The following is a 16,216-nucleotide window of genomic DNA, read 5'->3' as shown; positions in this document are numbered from 1 at the left end:
TTGGCTACAGTAGACACTCACTGTCACTGAACACTTACTACTTCCTGCCAATACTATTGTTATTATTATTGTGGTTTTTTTTGTTTTTGAGACAGAGTTTTTCTGTGTAGTCTTGGCTGTTCTGCCAGTATTTGTAAACAGAAGACCCTATGGGAATTCTGAGGTTTTATTCAGTGAAGTTTTTTCAAACTACTGCTATTCTCATAGCTTACTAATGTCACAAAGCCAGGCCCATGATCAGTGTACCTGGGAGAGGTGAAAAAAGGGCAAGTGTGCAAGCCAGGAGGTTACCGCTGGCGGAGTGATGCGGAACGGCGCCATGGTCTGGCAGACTTTTAAAAGGAATGAATCCCCGTGGCCAGAGCACCACTCAGTTTTTATTGAAAGTGCAATTAATGCTTGTTGAGTAAGAATGGAGGAGCTGGGAGAGACGGTTTTCTAGGTGTAGGAACTGTTTTATCGTGATACCTGGCTGAAATGTTGGTTGGAACAGAGCCAGACAGTTTACCTTCTTCCTGAAAGACAGGACGGCTGTGGGGATCTGAGGTGGCTAATCACTTTACTGCTCTTTTAACTTCTGGGAATGGCAGAGGACCCACTGATGACTGAACATAGAGCATGTGCGTCACACTGGCTTGTCACCTCAACAGGCAAAGTTATAAAATAATTGGGCAGCGATATCCATCTGCCTGCCCACAACTGGGAATCGCAAATCCAGGACACCATTAGTATGATGTGTAATATCTGTATCCTAAGGGAGATGGGAGGGTGGTTCTGTGCAGGAAATCAAGATTTTTTCAAATCGATCTACTTATGGTTTAATGAGACAAGATCAAGATCTTACGATGCAGTACTGCAAACCATGCTCTCTGTAAAGCAGACTGTCCCTGAACGCGGGGATCCACTTGCCTCTGGCTGTGGAATACTGGGATTAAAGCTGCACACTACCACACCTGGCCCTGACACATTGGTTAATAGTTTTTCTTATTCTCATCTTTGAAGAAGAAACATTTGTGCTATAAAGAAAACAAATGGTAGACAAAAAAAAATCAGAAAACACTCTGGAGCTTGGCTTAAGATGATATGCCACCTTGGGCAGAGACAGAAAACAGGGAAAAGCAACAGGCCTTGATGAGCCAGACAGAAAGGCAGATATGCCCATTGCCTCTTTGTCCTTCCAAACACCCACACACTCCCTGTCTGAACAAGTCTAAGTCCAGTCAGGAAGAGGGCCCATAGAAGAACCCTATGGTTCTCAAGATAAGGTATACATACGGCTGCCCTGCCCCTAACTGAGCGAAGGAACCCAAGAGCACCATTCCTGGAACCAGGACTGAGTATAAAAGAAGATTCCCCAAAAAGTCCCGTATTTTCCCAATGCTCTATGAATCTACAGCTGGCTGAGTTCATAACTACAAGCAGAAAGGACAAGAAAAACGGTACTGAGCTGGGCAGGAAACACACACACAGAACCAGAAATGTGCTGCCACTGAGTTCATGGTCTTCTCGCACCTTAGCAAATATGCTGCTTTTATGGTGAGGAGTCTCCATGTCTCCTGCAATGGAGCTCAAAGCCCTGGAGATAGCCCCACAGAGAACACAGTTCCTCTGTACCTGTAGCAGGCTTTACCCTTTCCAGAGCATTTGCACATGCCATCGAAGAGCGGTCCACAGCTTCCTCTGTTTACTTTAAAGATGAAGAAGCTGAGATCAGCAAGGCTTAAGCAGCCTGCCAAGACTCAGACTGGGGTTATGCTGGTGGAACCACACAGATCTGGTTCCAGCCCAGTGCCCACTGCTAGTCACACCATCTCCCTAGAGTGATATTCTATACTTCATATGCATTTAAAAAATAAATGCCCCCCCATTATCCTTACTTGCTCATTAAGTGAGTTCAAAGGATGCAAGAACCGAGGAAAACAACATGTACACAATCAGAATTCTAAATGTTAACCGGCTTATAAATTTCATTCCATCATTCAGTCAACAAGTATTCACTGAAGAACAGCTGTCTTCTCAGCATGGCCAGGGGCTGAGTATACAAAGTCACTATGAGAGAATCAGCCTCAAAGAATGAACCTTAGCTGGCAGTTCTCCAGAAATACACTACATTCTGTCCAAGGCGGGAGGGGCCAGATTTATTGCTGCCAAAGATGAAGATATCAAGACAAACAATAAAAGAGACTCTGTACTATCTTACCATAATAAGATATCAAGATCCTAAGACATAAAGTGCTCCAATGTCACTTTCCAAATAAGTATCATGGGAACTCAGAACCACCAGAAAATACTTGGCTAGAAGGATCTGAGAGTGGAGCCCAAATGATGATTATCTACAAAGAAAGGTAATCCTCAAAATGAAAACCAAGAGAAGGTGGGTGGAGGGTGGGGGTGAGGACATGACATTTAGAACACCCTCAGTGATTGCCACCTCAATCCCATGCACATTATGATCAGCCCCACGATGCTGGCCTTGGCTTCAAATCCACACTCTGTGTGAGGTAAGCTAGCTTCACTTTGTGGTAGGAAAAGAGGCCCTCTCTGAAGTCTTTCAGTCACCGCTTTAAAATAAAATCTGGGAGTCATATATGTGACAAACTTACAGCACTACTATCAGAATACAGCCTTAACTTGAAAACCATCCTCTTTCCAAACATCTTCCAAAAGTCCAGAGACTTACAGGCCTCTACTGACATGCAAAAATAAATCCAGGCTCTTTCTGCCTTTCTTTAAAAAGACATTCTTCTCTTTGTAGCACGGGTGTTCCTGAATAGGAGGCAGTGTTTTGACACCGCTAGAGAAAGTGACACAAACACACCAGGAATGCCAGTGTGCTTTCAGGAGCAACACAGCACTGGGACGGGGTAAAGTTAACCTGACCCGACACTTGTGGAGCTGGCAAACAACGTTTTTATGAAACTGAGTGATAAGGAAACAAATGTTCCTTCAGGCTTAGAGGAAGAAACCAAAGAATCCAGCAGAAGGTCTTTGATCAGTCTCTAGCTGTATGGCTGTGGGAAGGTTTCTCTTGTTTATAACCTTCATCTACAGAAGAGGGGGACATATAATGCCTCCCTTTGGAATCCACAGGCTCTTCTATGAGAAGGACGAAAATGAGGAGAATGATATTTGGTTATGACTATTATTAGCAAAAGCCCTATAGGCTATCTGAAGTTTGTGGCCACATATCTAAGAATTTTAGCTACCATCTAAGTCTCTCCATTGGGAGAAGGAGGGAGGGTTTGAGAATTAATAAGGTTATTAAATACAGTTCAAAAGGATGAACAATAGAAGTCAAGCAAGGATGCAGGGAGAACTGTAGATAGAATGTTTCCTATATCAAGGTACATCACGGATCATGGATTGTTCAATAAATGGCATAAGTATGGCTGGGGCATATGTTTTCTACATATAAGGTCATGTATAAGCATGAATCTGTATCTCATAATTAACTCAAAGTAATTCCACATGAATTACATATATTTGCATGTTAAAAGGAAAAGCATACATAACTGGGAGAAATTTATTAAGATGAAAAATATCAGTCTTATATAAAAGTCATAAAGAAAAGTTTAAAACTTAAATTTCACAAAGAACCAACACAGCAAATATTACTATACATTAAAACAATAAAAAAACAAAGAAATGAGAAAAACGTTAATTCAAAGCTATTCTGTAAACATTACAAAAAGCCTAATAAATCACAACAACAACAACAACAACAACAACAACAAAAACTCCAGTAACCTAAGCAGGATGCTGAAAAGGGTATTAATGGTTCTTACTAAGGACAAGCCACTCTCAATAACACTGAACAAGACAAAATAAGATTGATAAGCCACATAGCTATTAAAATATACCAAATTGTAATTAAAAATATTTAAAATAAAAATCCAAGTCCAGATTACTTCACTGGTGAATGCTATCAACTACTGAAGGGATAATGTTTTATACAAACTTTGAGAAAACAAAGGAGGGAACATTTCTGCTATATTTTGTAAGATTACATAATCCTGAAACCAAGAGATACGAGCAGACTAAACAAAATCACAGACACTATTATTAAGCAGACACAACTCTATCTTCCCAAGTACAAGCCTAACTCTGGCAATACATCAGGATAATAAACACCTTGCCAGCATCACTGTGGAGCCTTCCATTCGGTCATTTATCTCTGTAATGCTCCAGTTTTCGTATATGTGCTGCCAAAGTGAACACGGTCATCTTATCCCAGTAAGCACAGGTGGACTGCACATCTTGCTTGCTTTTGGTGTATTAATCTCTTCTATAGAATGTTTATGTTTTCATACACTGGAGTTACCAACCTTTAGTCAGTTACATTTTTTTCCCATCATATTCACAACAAGCCTTCACTGCCACAGCTCTAGCATTCTCCTTTATTTCCAGACAGAAAGAAGCAGTTTGCTTTTATCATTTAGACTGCTGTTCTATCTTTAAAAAAAAGTGTACACGTGTGCACATTTCTTCATATAAGCCAGCACCCAAGCAGCAGGCGTGACTTAGCCCCTCTCCCTGACACAGGGAGCACCTCAGGTTTCCATGCGTGCAGCTTCGTTCTGCCCTGCTGCTCTGCGCCACCACACTGCGTGCAAGCGCACACTGCTCCTCCAGCACATCGCAATCAGCCTTGTTATCGACCGGCAGACTACTCCGTCAGTTTTCTAAGTTATTCTTGGCCCTCTATTCTTTCACTTGATTTTAGGATTATCTTCTTAGCTTATCAAATAATTCCGCAAAAAATATGCATTAACTTTATAAATGAAATCTGAATATTTCAATTTGCTTAAAACAGATAAATGAAGATTAAAACAAAAAGACTGCCAGAAAACATTAAAATGCAGTAGTTTTTTCTTTACAAGTTAAAAGAATTAATGACCTTTTTCATAATTTTTAAAATACTGAAATTTTTGTCTGTCTCATCCTAACCTTCAGGCCACAGTAGAGCACTCTTCCACGTAACAATGGGCTACACAAACAGATTACCAATTTCTCCATCAGGGAGAGGCTGACAATAGCCGACAGCTTCAGCCATGCTAAGCTGCTACGTGGGAAGATCATCAGAACAGACATACAGGTTTTTTATCAGCTGTCTGAATGCCTGTGTCCCAGAACTCCTACGTGGTCTCTATTCTGTGCTTTGATTACCGACTCAGTAACATCTGGCCAAGGCTGGGTTTGGGGCAGGCTTTCCTACCTGGGAATTACTTCATACACCCCTTTTCTGCAGACAGAGAGCAGATGACTCTCTGCTGCTCCCTTCTGGTCTGCTATGGCTGCTGTAAAACTTGTTGCTACCAATAGGGCGATTTCAAGTAGCTATCTTTTAGGGTCAGGACGCTTCTCCAAAATTTACCATCCTTTCCCTCTGGGTATTGAGCTAGGACTCTTCATAAGCACATACCTGTCTCTCCCCACTTTTGAGCCCTGATGAGGCCTGGGCTGTGATGCCCCTTAGTGAAAACTGGCAATCACTGGGGAATAATGGGCTTAAAAAAAAACAAAACAAAACAAAACAAATCTGAGCCAGGCATGGTATCACACGCCTGTAATCCCAGCACTCAGGGAGGCAGAGGCAGGTGGACCTCTGTGAGTTTGAGGTCAGCCTGGTCTACAAACTGACTCCAGGATAGCCAAGGCTAAACAGCAAAACCCTGTCTTGACAAACCAAAACCAAAACAAACAAACACAAATAAACAAAAACAAAACCTGAATTTAAAATACATTTTCCCTAGAAGAAAAGTGAAGGGAAAAAACAGTCCTTGGTCTTCAAGGACAAAGCACAGTGAAATCTGACCAAGCATTCACCTTCTCGGCTCTAAAACCCTTGCAGCAGCTGTTAAACAGTTCCTCCAAGCCTACCCTGAGACAGGACTACTATTTTAATATCGATTTTATTAGTGAGTGGAGACTGTAACTAAACCACACTGCTAGCATATGCCACAGCTGACACTCAAAGCCTGCCTGGCACACTAGTTCCTGACTCTGTGTTTGAGCCTAATCTTCAAAACTGCTTTTCAAGTAAAGAAAAACTGATTTTTTTATGAGTCACCAAATAGCTGAAACAAAATTTTAAGGGAGGATCAGAAATTAGATTAAAAGTCAGGGCAAGAACAGATGAGGCAAACAGGAGACAGGAAACAAACTCTTGGGACAGCAGCCACCGTGGCTGTGCTGTGACAGCACTGTGTGTCACACATGCTATCTTTCGTCACCTGCCATTAGCCCAGCAAGTGAAGAACGGGGATGATCTGTACCTAAGAGACCCCAGAGTCTCACCTTAGCATTTCCCAAGCCTTTTCTATCAGCTGTGCCACGGCTTGTAGCAATGAAGACCATGACCTCCTGGAACATCACCTCTGGGCAGCACACACCCCTGAGTATGCAGCAGGAAGCAGCGAGCTATTTCCCTCACAGGCTGCTTAGTCTAGTGCTGAAAGAACCTAGTTTTAAGTTCCAAGCTCAACTAAGACTGGCTAGGAAAGGGGGGTGTTGTCTTAAAATCAGCATTGCTACTTAAGGGAACAGAACAGGCCTCAAAAACCCCTGCCTGGTTAAAACAAACACAAGGGGAAATCTAATCATGAAAATGACAGTAGTGACAATCAGTGAAGAGAATTTGCCTCAAAGCTCATAAGTGTTCACTTCTCTAGACATAGAGCATCTGGAAATACTTAAGAATTTATTTGCTTTTGACCTCAAAATTCACGATGCAATCAACTACAACTTCTGCTGCCACAAACCTCCCTGCAGCCTCTGCTTATCTGCTCTGCTCTCCTTTAAACACCGGGCCAGGCCCTGAGAAGTAACTCACAATCGGCAGAAGGGTCTAGTTACATCTGAGTCCCATAGACTTGGTTCAGGGATCTTGACTGTGTTATGACCATGGACACAGCCAGTAGAAAGATCCCAGGACTACACAGAACCCAGAGAATATCTTTTTAAATAAATCTTAATTTTTTTAAATGGTTACTCTTCAAAGATTTTGGAAGCTAGCTATTAGAATAGATTTCTTTAGCCCTTTTCTTTCCTACTTACATGCAAGTCATCAAAAATGTGCTTTGTGAACCTTTCATAGATAGAAGATAGGAATATAAATATTACACAACAAATAGCTGTCTAGAAAGTAAGTGGGGATCACCACAGCTATTTACAACTAAGACCTACAACAGATCAGAAACCCCATTCTTTCTGTGATCTAGTTTTACATCTACTGGTTTCTTTTGATAATCATGACAGAACTGACTGAAATGTTTTTTGGTTTTTTTCTTTATTTATTACACTTTATTCACTTTGTATCCCCCTGTGGTTCCCTCCCCCATCTCGTCCCAATCCCCCACTTCCTCCACCCTCTACATGCATGCCCCTCCGAAAGTCCACTGATAGGGGAGGACCTCTTTTCCTTCCTTCTGATCATAGTCAATTAGGTCTCATCAGGAGTGACTTCGTTGTCTTCTGTGGCCTGGTAATGCTGCTTCCCCCTCAGGGGGAGGTAATTAAAGAGCAGGCCAATCAGTTCATTTGACTGAAATGTTAACAATAACATTTAAGTGATCAGTGTTTCTGAGAAGCTAAGCAGACCAGACCCTCATGCTCACGAAGTCTGAGGCTTCAATCTTAATGAGACAAGGCCAGGTGCTCCTCTGCGTAGCTGGTATGTCCAGTCAGCTGAATGGGCTTAACAGTTAACATCAAACTGGGGCTTAATCAAGCACTACTGTTCTGAGGATATCAAGGTTTGCAAGCACTTATCCTCCATATACACTGGTCTCTTTACATGCTATGCTTTCTTTAGGTCTGACTGTCACTCTGTCATACAGTATGTTAAGCACTCATTGTGTCTTTGTCCTGGTTCCTCCTGAGACTGTCTCTGGAAAAACCAGGCACAGGCCTACTTGATAACCTACACTGGCCTACTTGATAAGCCCCTGGGTTGAGTCCCCACTCCACCCACAGCTGTCAGAATTTGACTGGCCAGAGACTTTATAGAAGTCACTTCAGTTTCCATTTCAGATTCTAGAGTTGACAAGCCTCAGAGATTCCCAGCTGGTGTCAGAATGCCAGGAAGACCTAATGGTATGCTTTGACAATTGTTCTTCCAAAGGTCTGAGGCCAGCTCTTCTCTTAACAGCCTCAGTACAATCAGGGGCAGAAGGCAGCAGACTTAGAACACATATGTGGACAGTAAGAGGTGAAATGTCCAGCCTCTTGTTGCTTTCTAATCTGCTTCCGACTCAGCACCTCTGCCAAAGCACCAGTCATTTTCCCATTAGCCAGGACTTAATTTCCAATCCTCTTTGCTTTCAACTTTTCATTAACTCTGTTGATTTATTTTTCCCCTCCTGTGTATAATACATTTCTCTCTTCATGTCTACTGCTGATTATTATCACAGGTCAGGTCTTTTATCACTGCAAGCAGGAAAAATTAATTTCCCTTTTACCTTTACCTATTTAAATAAAAAAAAAACTGTTATTAATCTTCATGGAATACCTTTGTTATTATACACATTTCTCAAGAGTCTACTGATGATGATTATCTTACGGATCATTAAAAAATACTCCTTGACTACATAATACACACAACATAAAACTCAAAAGGTCCAAGAGAGAATTCAATGAAAAGTTACGCAGAAGTATTTTCTGAAAGAAAACATTGCTAACATAGTGCTTACCACTCCAAGACATTCTGTGCACATACTCAAGTTACATATATACATGTATCAAAGCACATGCACGCATTTCACACAAACCACAACTTCACCTAATTCTGTAACTATTCTTTAGAAAATACAAACAGACATTAAGCCTCCATTCTTTTTAATCACTGCATACCATTTACTACATGGTTATAGAATAACTAAGTTAAGTATACTCCTGCTAATAGGCAAAGTTTTACTTTTTGCAATGGATAGTATTTCATATGTAGGAGGCTATATTAGATTAAATATCTGAAACTACAACTGGATCTAAGACTATATGCATTTATAAGTTTTATATTGCTAAACATCCCTCTATAAATTTGGGTTTGTTTCTGAGATAGGATCTTACCATATAGCCTAGGCTAGCCTCAAATTCATGACCCTCTTGCCCTAAGCTTCCTGAGTGTTGAGATGTAAGCGTGTGCCAATTTACAAATTTAATATGAATATAATCATAACAGATTAAAACTCTCTTCTGCAATCCTTTTCTCCCTCTGTCTATCAGCCCTGCTTCTCAGTCCTCCCTCAGGCAGCTCTCTCTGATGGCAGGCCGTGTGGTCAGTCTTCACTTCAGCTTTCCCAGTCAAGCCCTATCTTTTTTATGCCCATCTGCTGCTGACAACATTCCCTCTTTCGGTTTACCCCAAACGTATTTTAAAACATAACCCTTGTTATAAAAAGACAGAGAATTTACCTAGTATATTTGGGATCTGTCTGGACTTTGAAGTGCTCCACATATACACTTATTCTTAACAATCTGCAGTCTTTCTGGATTTGTACTGATTATAGCATCTTTCCTCTGAATACACTACAGTTTTAGCGAATTAAGAAACACTCTTTTATCTTCTATTGGCTCTAGAACTTCCCCTATAAACAGAGCTGATTCATCCTAAGGATCCAGTAATTGGTATTTGTCCTCATGTATTTTCACCTCAAACATTATCAGAGCAGTGTATTTGTTTCAGTGGAAAAAGAATATCTGACTAACAAAATTAATCTTTCCCTTCATGTTCCTTATATTTACCTCTTTTCCCCTTTTTTTCTAAATATATATTAGACATTCAATACATATTGCTTGAACTGTTTATTTCTAGTCACTTCCACATTAAAGTTGCATACAGGCATGGTGGCATGCATTAGGTAAGCATCAGGAGACATGGGTAGGTGGATCTCTGTAAGATGCCAGCCTGCTCTACATAGTGAGCTCTAGGTCAGCCAAGGCTACACATTAAGACCCTATCACAGCAAACAAACAAAACAAACAAACAAAAGAAGGGAAGCATGTGTGGGCTGGAGAGATGGCTCGGCAGTTAAGATCAATGGCCACTCTTGCAGAAAAAAGGTTTGGTTTCCAGCATCTACATGGCAGCTCACACTACAGTTTTACGGGATCTGATGCATTTTTTGTGGCCTCTATGGGCACGAGGCACACACAGAGTGCACATATATAATACATGTAGTTAAAGCACTCATACACAAAATAAAAATATATCTTAAAAAAACACATGGAAATGCAAATGTGTATATACATGTAATAAATATAGAATGGAAAAGACCTAATTAGCCAAAAGAACTTTGCTAAAGCAGAGCCTTGTTAGATCCATGTTATCTATTGAAAAGACATTAAAAGCTATGGCTGCCAAGACAATATATTTATATCATCAAATAAATCAAAGCAGAGATCAATGGAAGAAAAAGACATGAAAATTACTACCAAGAGGTTCAAGGCAGTGTTCAAAAACAGTGTTGTGTTTGCAGTAAATAGTCTAGATAAAATCAGATGTTTTTATGAAAAACAAAACAAACCCTGATTTTCTATCCTATGTAAAAACAAAACAAAAAGCAAAAAAAAAAAAAAACCCAAACCAAACAATTACCCAAAACACAACAAAACCCCTCAATTATTTATAGATCTAACTATAGAACCTAAAATTATAAAATTCTATACTAAAATATCAGAGAAAATTATCTCTGACGCTCAGTGGGGGCAAAGATTTCTTAGATGACACCAAAACCATAAAAGCAAACAAACAAACAAAAAACAAAACTCGGGAAAAATTGATTTATATCAAAGATAAAATCTTACTTTGAAAAATATGTTAAGTGAAAAAAAAACACAAGACACAGAAAAAAAACTTTCAAAGTCAGTAAAAAGAAAACAACCACTAAACCAAGGCAAAAACCTGAACATTTTGTCAACGGAGGAATCACCAGGCAATTACAAACTTAAACCAAAATAAATATACATTTGTCCAGCTTAATCTGTCAGCTAAAGTGGAGAGGAATGAGATTCCACTAGGATTTTAAAATGGGCTAAGTACTTTGTAAAACAACTATCAAATTCTTTATAAGTCAAACATGTATCTTCTATATGTTCCAGCCCTTCTCCTACAAATTCACCCCAGAGAAACACGTCTATACAAAGATGGATCCATAGATATTCTTAACAGCCTGGACTGCTTTGGCCTGTTAGAACAAGAGCCCCTACGGGTGGCAAGTCATCTCCCCATTGTAATAAAGGCGGCAATCACCTCAGATCACTCGAGGAACGGTAAGCCACACCTGGGGAAGTATATGAACTCACACCATATTCTTGTTTCTAGCTCCAGGCTCAACGATCAGAGGGAAGTATAGACTCTCAAGTAGTAGAAGCCAAGAGCTCTCATTCTTATCACCAAGCCCTCATGAATCTCTGGTGAGGCGTGAACGAATTTTGCTAATCTGCTCCTGTCTAATACAGAGCATTAATTACAATTAACTATCTCCCAGGCTTATGGTAAGGATTAGCAAATAAAACAATGACAGCACACAGTGTTAAAGCTGCTGTTCTTAAAAGTATTAAAGGGAACTCTTCCTAAAAAAATAAGCTCTAGGAACTGCTTGCTGCCCTTTGATTTTTAGACTTTAAAAAAGTGTGTGTCACAGAGACCAAGCAATATGTTAACAGAAAAATGTAAGAAGGCTGTGGAACACAATCTCCAAGACCTCAAAGAGAACAACTATTGTGTAAATCTGCAAGCAGCTCACCCCTAACAGACACTCTCCCCATAGCACCTTCCAAGGAGCCATCACAACGTTCCTGCTTATTGAAAAATGAAGCTATTTTGGTCCTCCGGCGGGCTGCCACCATGGGACCCGGAGACACGCAGGCTGCCATCTGCCTCCCCCAGCTGTTCCTGACCTGTCGTCCACCCCCACCAGGGACGCCTGTTATGTGCTAGGCCAGCTAATCAACTGAGGATGGCCGGGATGCAGCATGGATGGACGAATGTGCTGCCGCCCCACAGCCAGACCCTGAGCTGAGCCTTCCGCTCATCACTGGTTGGCACGCTGCTCTCCATGACAGCAGGCCTCTGATTCTGAGGAAAAGATCCTTCCCTGAAGAGCTGCAGCCTTTTCTACAGTGTGACAATGGATTCAACATTCGCCATGCCTTTTCTAGAAACCACAGTCCACGTTAAAACTGTAAAATTCTCAAAACTGTTTTTTCACAACTGAAACCAACTACCCAGACACAAGTATCAAGATACTAAGAGGTTTTCAGATGAGGCAAGGTATGTGCTGCATCATCAGTGCATGAGACCCCAGAGCCAGGACCAGGTCTAACTACCAGCTTCTAAGCTGCAACAAGCAGTTTTTAAAACATCTGCTAAAAATGTGATACGGTTAAAAAAAAAAAAAATCAATGATTTTAATTGGTGAGAAAGACAAATGCTGCAAATAGTACAGGCATCTGCCATCTATACTCACAACGGAAGAAAATGCTAAGCATTACTGATTTGCTAAAATGTGATTTTCATGCTTACCCAATTTGTAGATCTCTATGAAACGTTCTCTGCAGACCCCAACATAGAAAGGAGATGGAGGCATGACTTCTCTCGCAGAAGCGAAGGGCCCATGGCAGCACAGTTGGGCTCTCTCGTCCTCATTTTTCCCTACCCACTACCCAAGGCTAGGAGGGCCTGAAGACCACTCCAGAAGAGTGCTCTAGAGGGGTGAAGAGCACGTGTGCAGCACTCCCAGGCCTGTTTCCCAACCTCGAAGCCAAACCACACCCACTTCACGTGTCTGCCTCAGTTCCCTTCTCCTGTGTCAGTTGTCTTTTACATGCTTTACTTCTGCTGGTGCTCTCCGCATGCCCTGTTTTCCAAGTGCTGACTGTCAGTTTTAACCTCCCCACTGTCTGAGTCACTTTTACTCTTATTTTCCCTTCAGATGTAAGATTTCTGGATTTCTGTCAACGAATGCACTGCCTTGAACACCTGCAGTTTGCCGTGGTAACTACATCATCCGCTCCTTTTCTCTCCTAAGCAGTGTATCCCACTGTGGTCAGCTCCCACAGAGTAGTGTACAGCCCATGCCCAAATGTCCAGATGTTTGTTGTCCCTTCTGCTGCCTCAACAACAGACTTCCTGTAAAGATCCCTGGTACCCAGAGATACTGGCGTTCCCAAGCTTTCAGATCTGTGATGTCGAGAAATTTCAAATGTTCTCCTGGGATAAGATGAGAAGGGAATATGTGCCTCAGGTCCTGGGAGCTGAGGTAACTTGCAGCTGCTACCTGTGCCCCGATCCACGGTAGAAAGCCCATCAGCTTTCCATCGGTCGGTTAAAACATGATGGTGGCTACTGGCTGTGACAGGGACGGTGGTGAGCCTGTGCCATGGCAGCAGGGTTACTCTAAGGCACTGGTTCTTGATCTTCCTAATGTTGCAACCCTTTAACACAGCTCCTCATGATGTGTTGACCCCAATCATAGAGTTATCTTTATTACTACTTCATAACTGTTAGGAATTATAAATATGTGTGTTTTCCAATGGTCTCAGGTAACCCCCGTGAAAGGGTCATTTGACTCTCAAAAGGTCACAACCCACAGCTTGAAAACCTATGCTCTAAGTGATGGGCCTGCTTAGGGAATAAGAACTGTTCCAGGCAGGACAGCCAGAAGCTGTAGGCTAAGATTAAGAAGTTGCTCAATATGCCTTCATGTTAGGCCAGTGATTTTGAGGTCCCCCTGAGAAGTCAAAAGTCATTCTCTAGGGATGCTAGCCACAAGAACCACAGAAGGCCTACCTAGTGGAAATATCTCAGAGGGTCAGGTCTCTGGTGTCCTAGCTTAAACCCCAATTTCAGTTACTTAAGAGAAACTCCAAGAGTTCATAGCTTGTAACTTTTCATTTTTACAAAACTTGTTTTGAGGCTTTATATTATGCTTTGTATAAACTCTGAGACTGGGAAGGAGTCATTTAGACAGCTGGCATACATCAATATCACTGTCCCTGCATGGTTTACCCCAACCCTAAAGACACAAAACATCCACAAAGTCACAAAAATGTTTTCTAAAAAAAAAAAAAAAATGCTGAGAAACAGTTTTTCTGATAATGAAAAGAATAGATTTTTAAAAAAGATATCTTAATAAGAGCATTAGTTCTGACTAAAGCAAATGACAAGATGTCAAAGTACAGTGGCTTGGATTTGACGTGAACAGGAGTTCACACAGTCTACATGGGAACAGGAAATACATGAATCTTTTGTTAATGTAACTGGGTTCAAGCTCTCTCTCTCTCTCTTTCTCACAAACTTCTCAGTACTACAAAAGAAAAAATAAAAACCCAAAGTGTTAAAAGTGGGTGTGACACCAGCAGTGAAGAAAAGCTTACTTGTAAAGATAGTACTCTGCAGAATCTATATCTTCTCGACATGAAATGTTGTCCACAAACTACAGGAGAGAGAAAAAATACAATTATGCCATTGTCTAGTTCATACACTGCTCTTTAGAAGATATGCACTCTCCTTACTGTAACGATACCCCCTGTGGTAAGCCTCCACCTTAAAAACCCTTCTCACTGGTGAAAACACACACACACCGTAGCTTCTCCTATATGTAGAGAATAATCCTGGTCCAAACCAAACAACAAAGCAGCCAGGAAAAGCTAAACCCGAGCCTTGCTCAGATAGCACGAGCCGTTCCCAGTACTGTCTACAGCCCTGCCCCTTTCTCTTTCCTCTACATCATTTCTGCTCCAAAATTCAGGGAACAAAGGTTGAAATGGTGGGGATTCTTAACGCTGGAACAATAAACACCTAGAGTGTAGAGAACCCAGTGTGCACCACTTTCACTCTGATTTTAGGGCCGATATGGAACAAGCATTTCAGGACTGAGGGCTCTCATCAAGCTACAAAATCTGTGGAGCATTGTCGCTGGGAGAGCAGCTCATTAGTGGAGAGTACTGGACCAAAATTCATGAGGCTCTGTGTTCGTTCTCTAGCACTTGAAAACAAAAATGTGAAAACTCTGAGTATGTTCCTAAATGTGTTTAAATGGGTAGAAAATAGTACCCAAGGATAGACTCTGCTCTCAGGTGGGAATCACAAGCCGGAGGACAGAACGAGAGTCTAGGCAGGCTGTGAGTGTAACTAAAACCCCATGAAGAGAGAGAAGGGAGAAAAAGGGAGATGTTCTAAAAATAACCAGGACTTGTGGGTTTGATTTAGAAACCCATTAAAGGGCAGATAACATGTGGTGCAAGCACCGGCCCTGAGCTTGAGAACCAGCTCTCCTGATAGCTTGCTCTCACACAAACAGATGGCACGGCCCCTCTGGGACCTGGCTGCTCCATCTGTATCAACAGCTACAGGCTTCCGCCCTGAGGACTATGAGTCTCAGGTTGGAACATGCACAAAAAAAAAAAAAAAAAAAAAAAAAGTGCTTTAAAGCTCCAAGTGATGTTTAAACGAAAGAGGGGTGGCCACCCTGAAAACAATGGTCTCTCAATTTCTTCTCCACTGTGACAGATCTGAGCCCCACAAATCTAACTGATGGCAGCTGAACTGTTTCCATATTAAGAGGACAAAAGACACAGAGAAACGGCTGCAAAGATTCATTCTTTCCTTTCCCTCTTCTAGGTTTAGGACGTCCTGATAGAAGGATCTTGCTCACTTCCACAAAAGGCGTTCCTAAGATGTCATCACCTCCAAGGGAGCTACAACCACCCTCAACCTGGAAATGGGGAAACCCAGGAGCACTGCTGCCCAGTATCATAACCTTATATCACCATCAAAACAAGACCAGGCACATTTGATGAAGGCAACAGAGGTAGGCTTTGATGTTCCAGCCTTTCTGCCTACAAACTGTGATTCTGGAAAGTTCCCTCATCATTTATCCCTCACAAATACCACACTTGTCTCACATGGCTCCTCTGGAAATGAACATGATGTATGGCAAGAAACTAGACGAGTAACTGCCATGGAAGGGCTCTGTAGTGGTTCCTACCAATTACCACTCCTGATGGCTGGCCTGATTGTCCTCCTAACCACTACCTAGCAGCAGTCAGCTCAACATTAGTATCAGCTACTGAAATTATGTTAACTACTCTTACACTGAAGGATACATTAACTTTAAATACACAGGATAATGTAACCTGAAGAAAAATATTTTATAAATCCGTGCTTGCTAACTTGAGTCTGGTATCCTTACTTCCATTCCTTTCAGCCACTATA

At 41.5% G+C, this 16,216-nt stretch overlaps 1 protein-coding gene across 2 annotated transcripts in view; it reads right to left on the bottom strand.

Moving 5' to 3' along the window:
• The window catches only part of Mrps27 (mitochondrial ribosomal protein S27), a 69,619-nt gene that overhangs the window by 38,164 nt on the left and 15,239 nt on the right, over positions 1-16,216 (bottom strand). For both annotated transcript variants that reach the window (XM_021644120.2, XM_060385619.1), the window contains one exon: positions 14,377-14,435. In XM_021644120.2, coding sequence (XP_021499795.1) covers positions 14,377-14,435 — 59 coding nt within the window. The remainder of the gene's footprint in view (positions 1-14,376; positions 14,436-16,216) is intronic.

The sequence above is a fragment of the Meriones unguiculatus genome, chromosome 6, assembly GCF_030254825.1.
Source record: "Meriones unguiculatus strain TT.TT164.6M chromosome 6, Bangor_MerUng_6.1, whole genome shotgun sequence".
NCBI classification, from domain to species: Eukaryota; Metazoa; Chordata; class Mammalia; order Rodentia; family Muridae; genus Meriones; species Meriones unguiculatus.
This window is presented reverse-complemented; position numbering and strand designations above follow the sequence as displayed.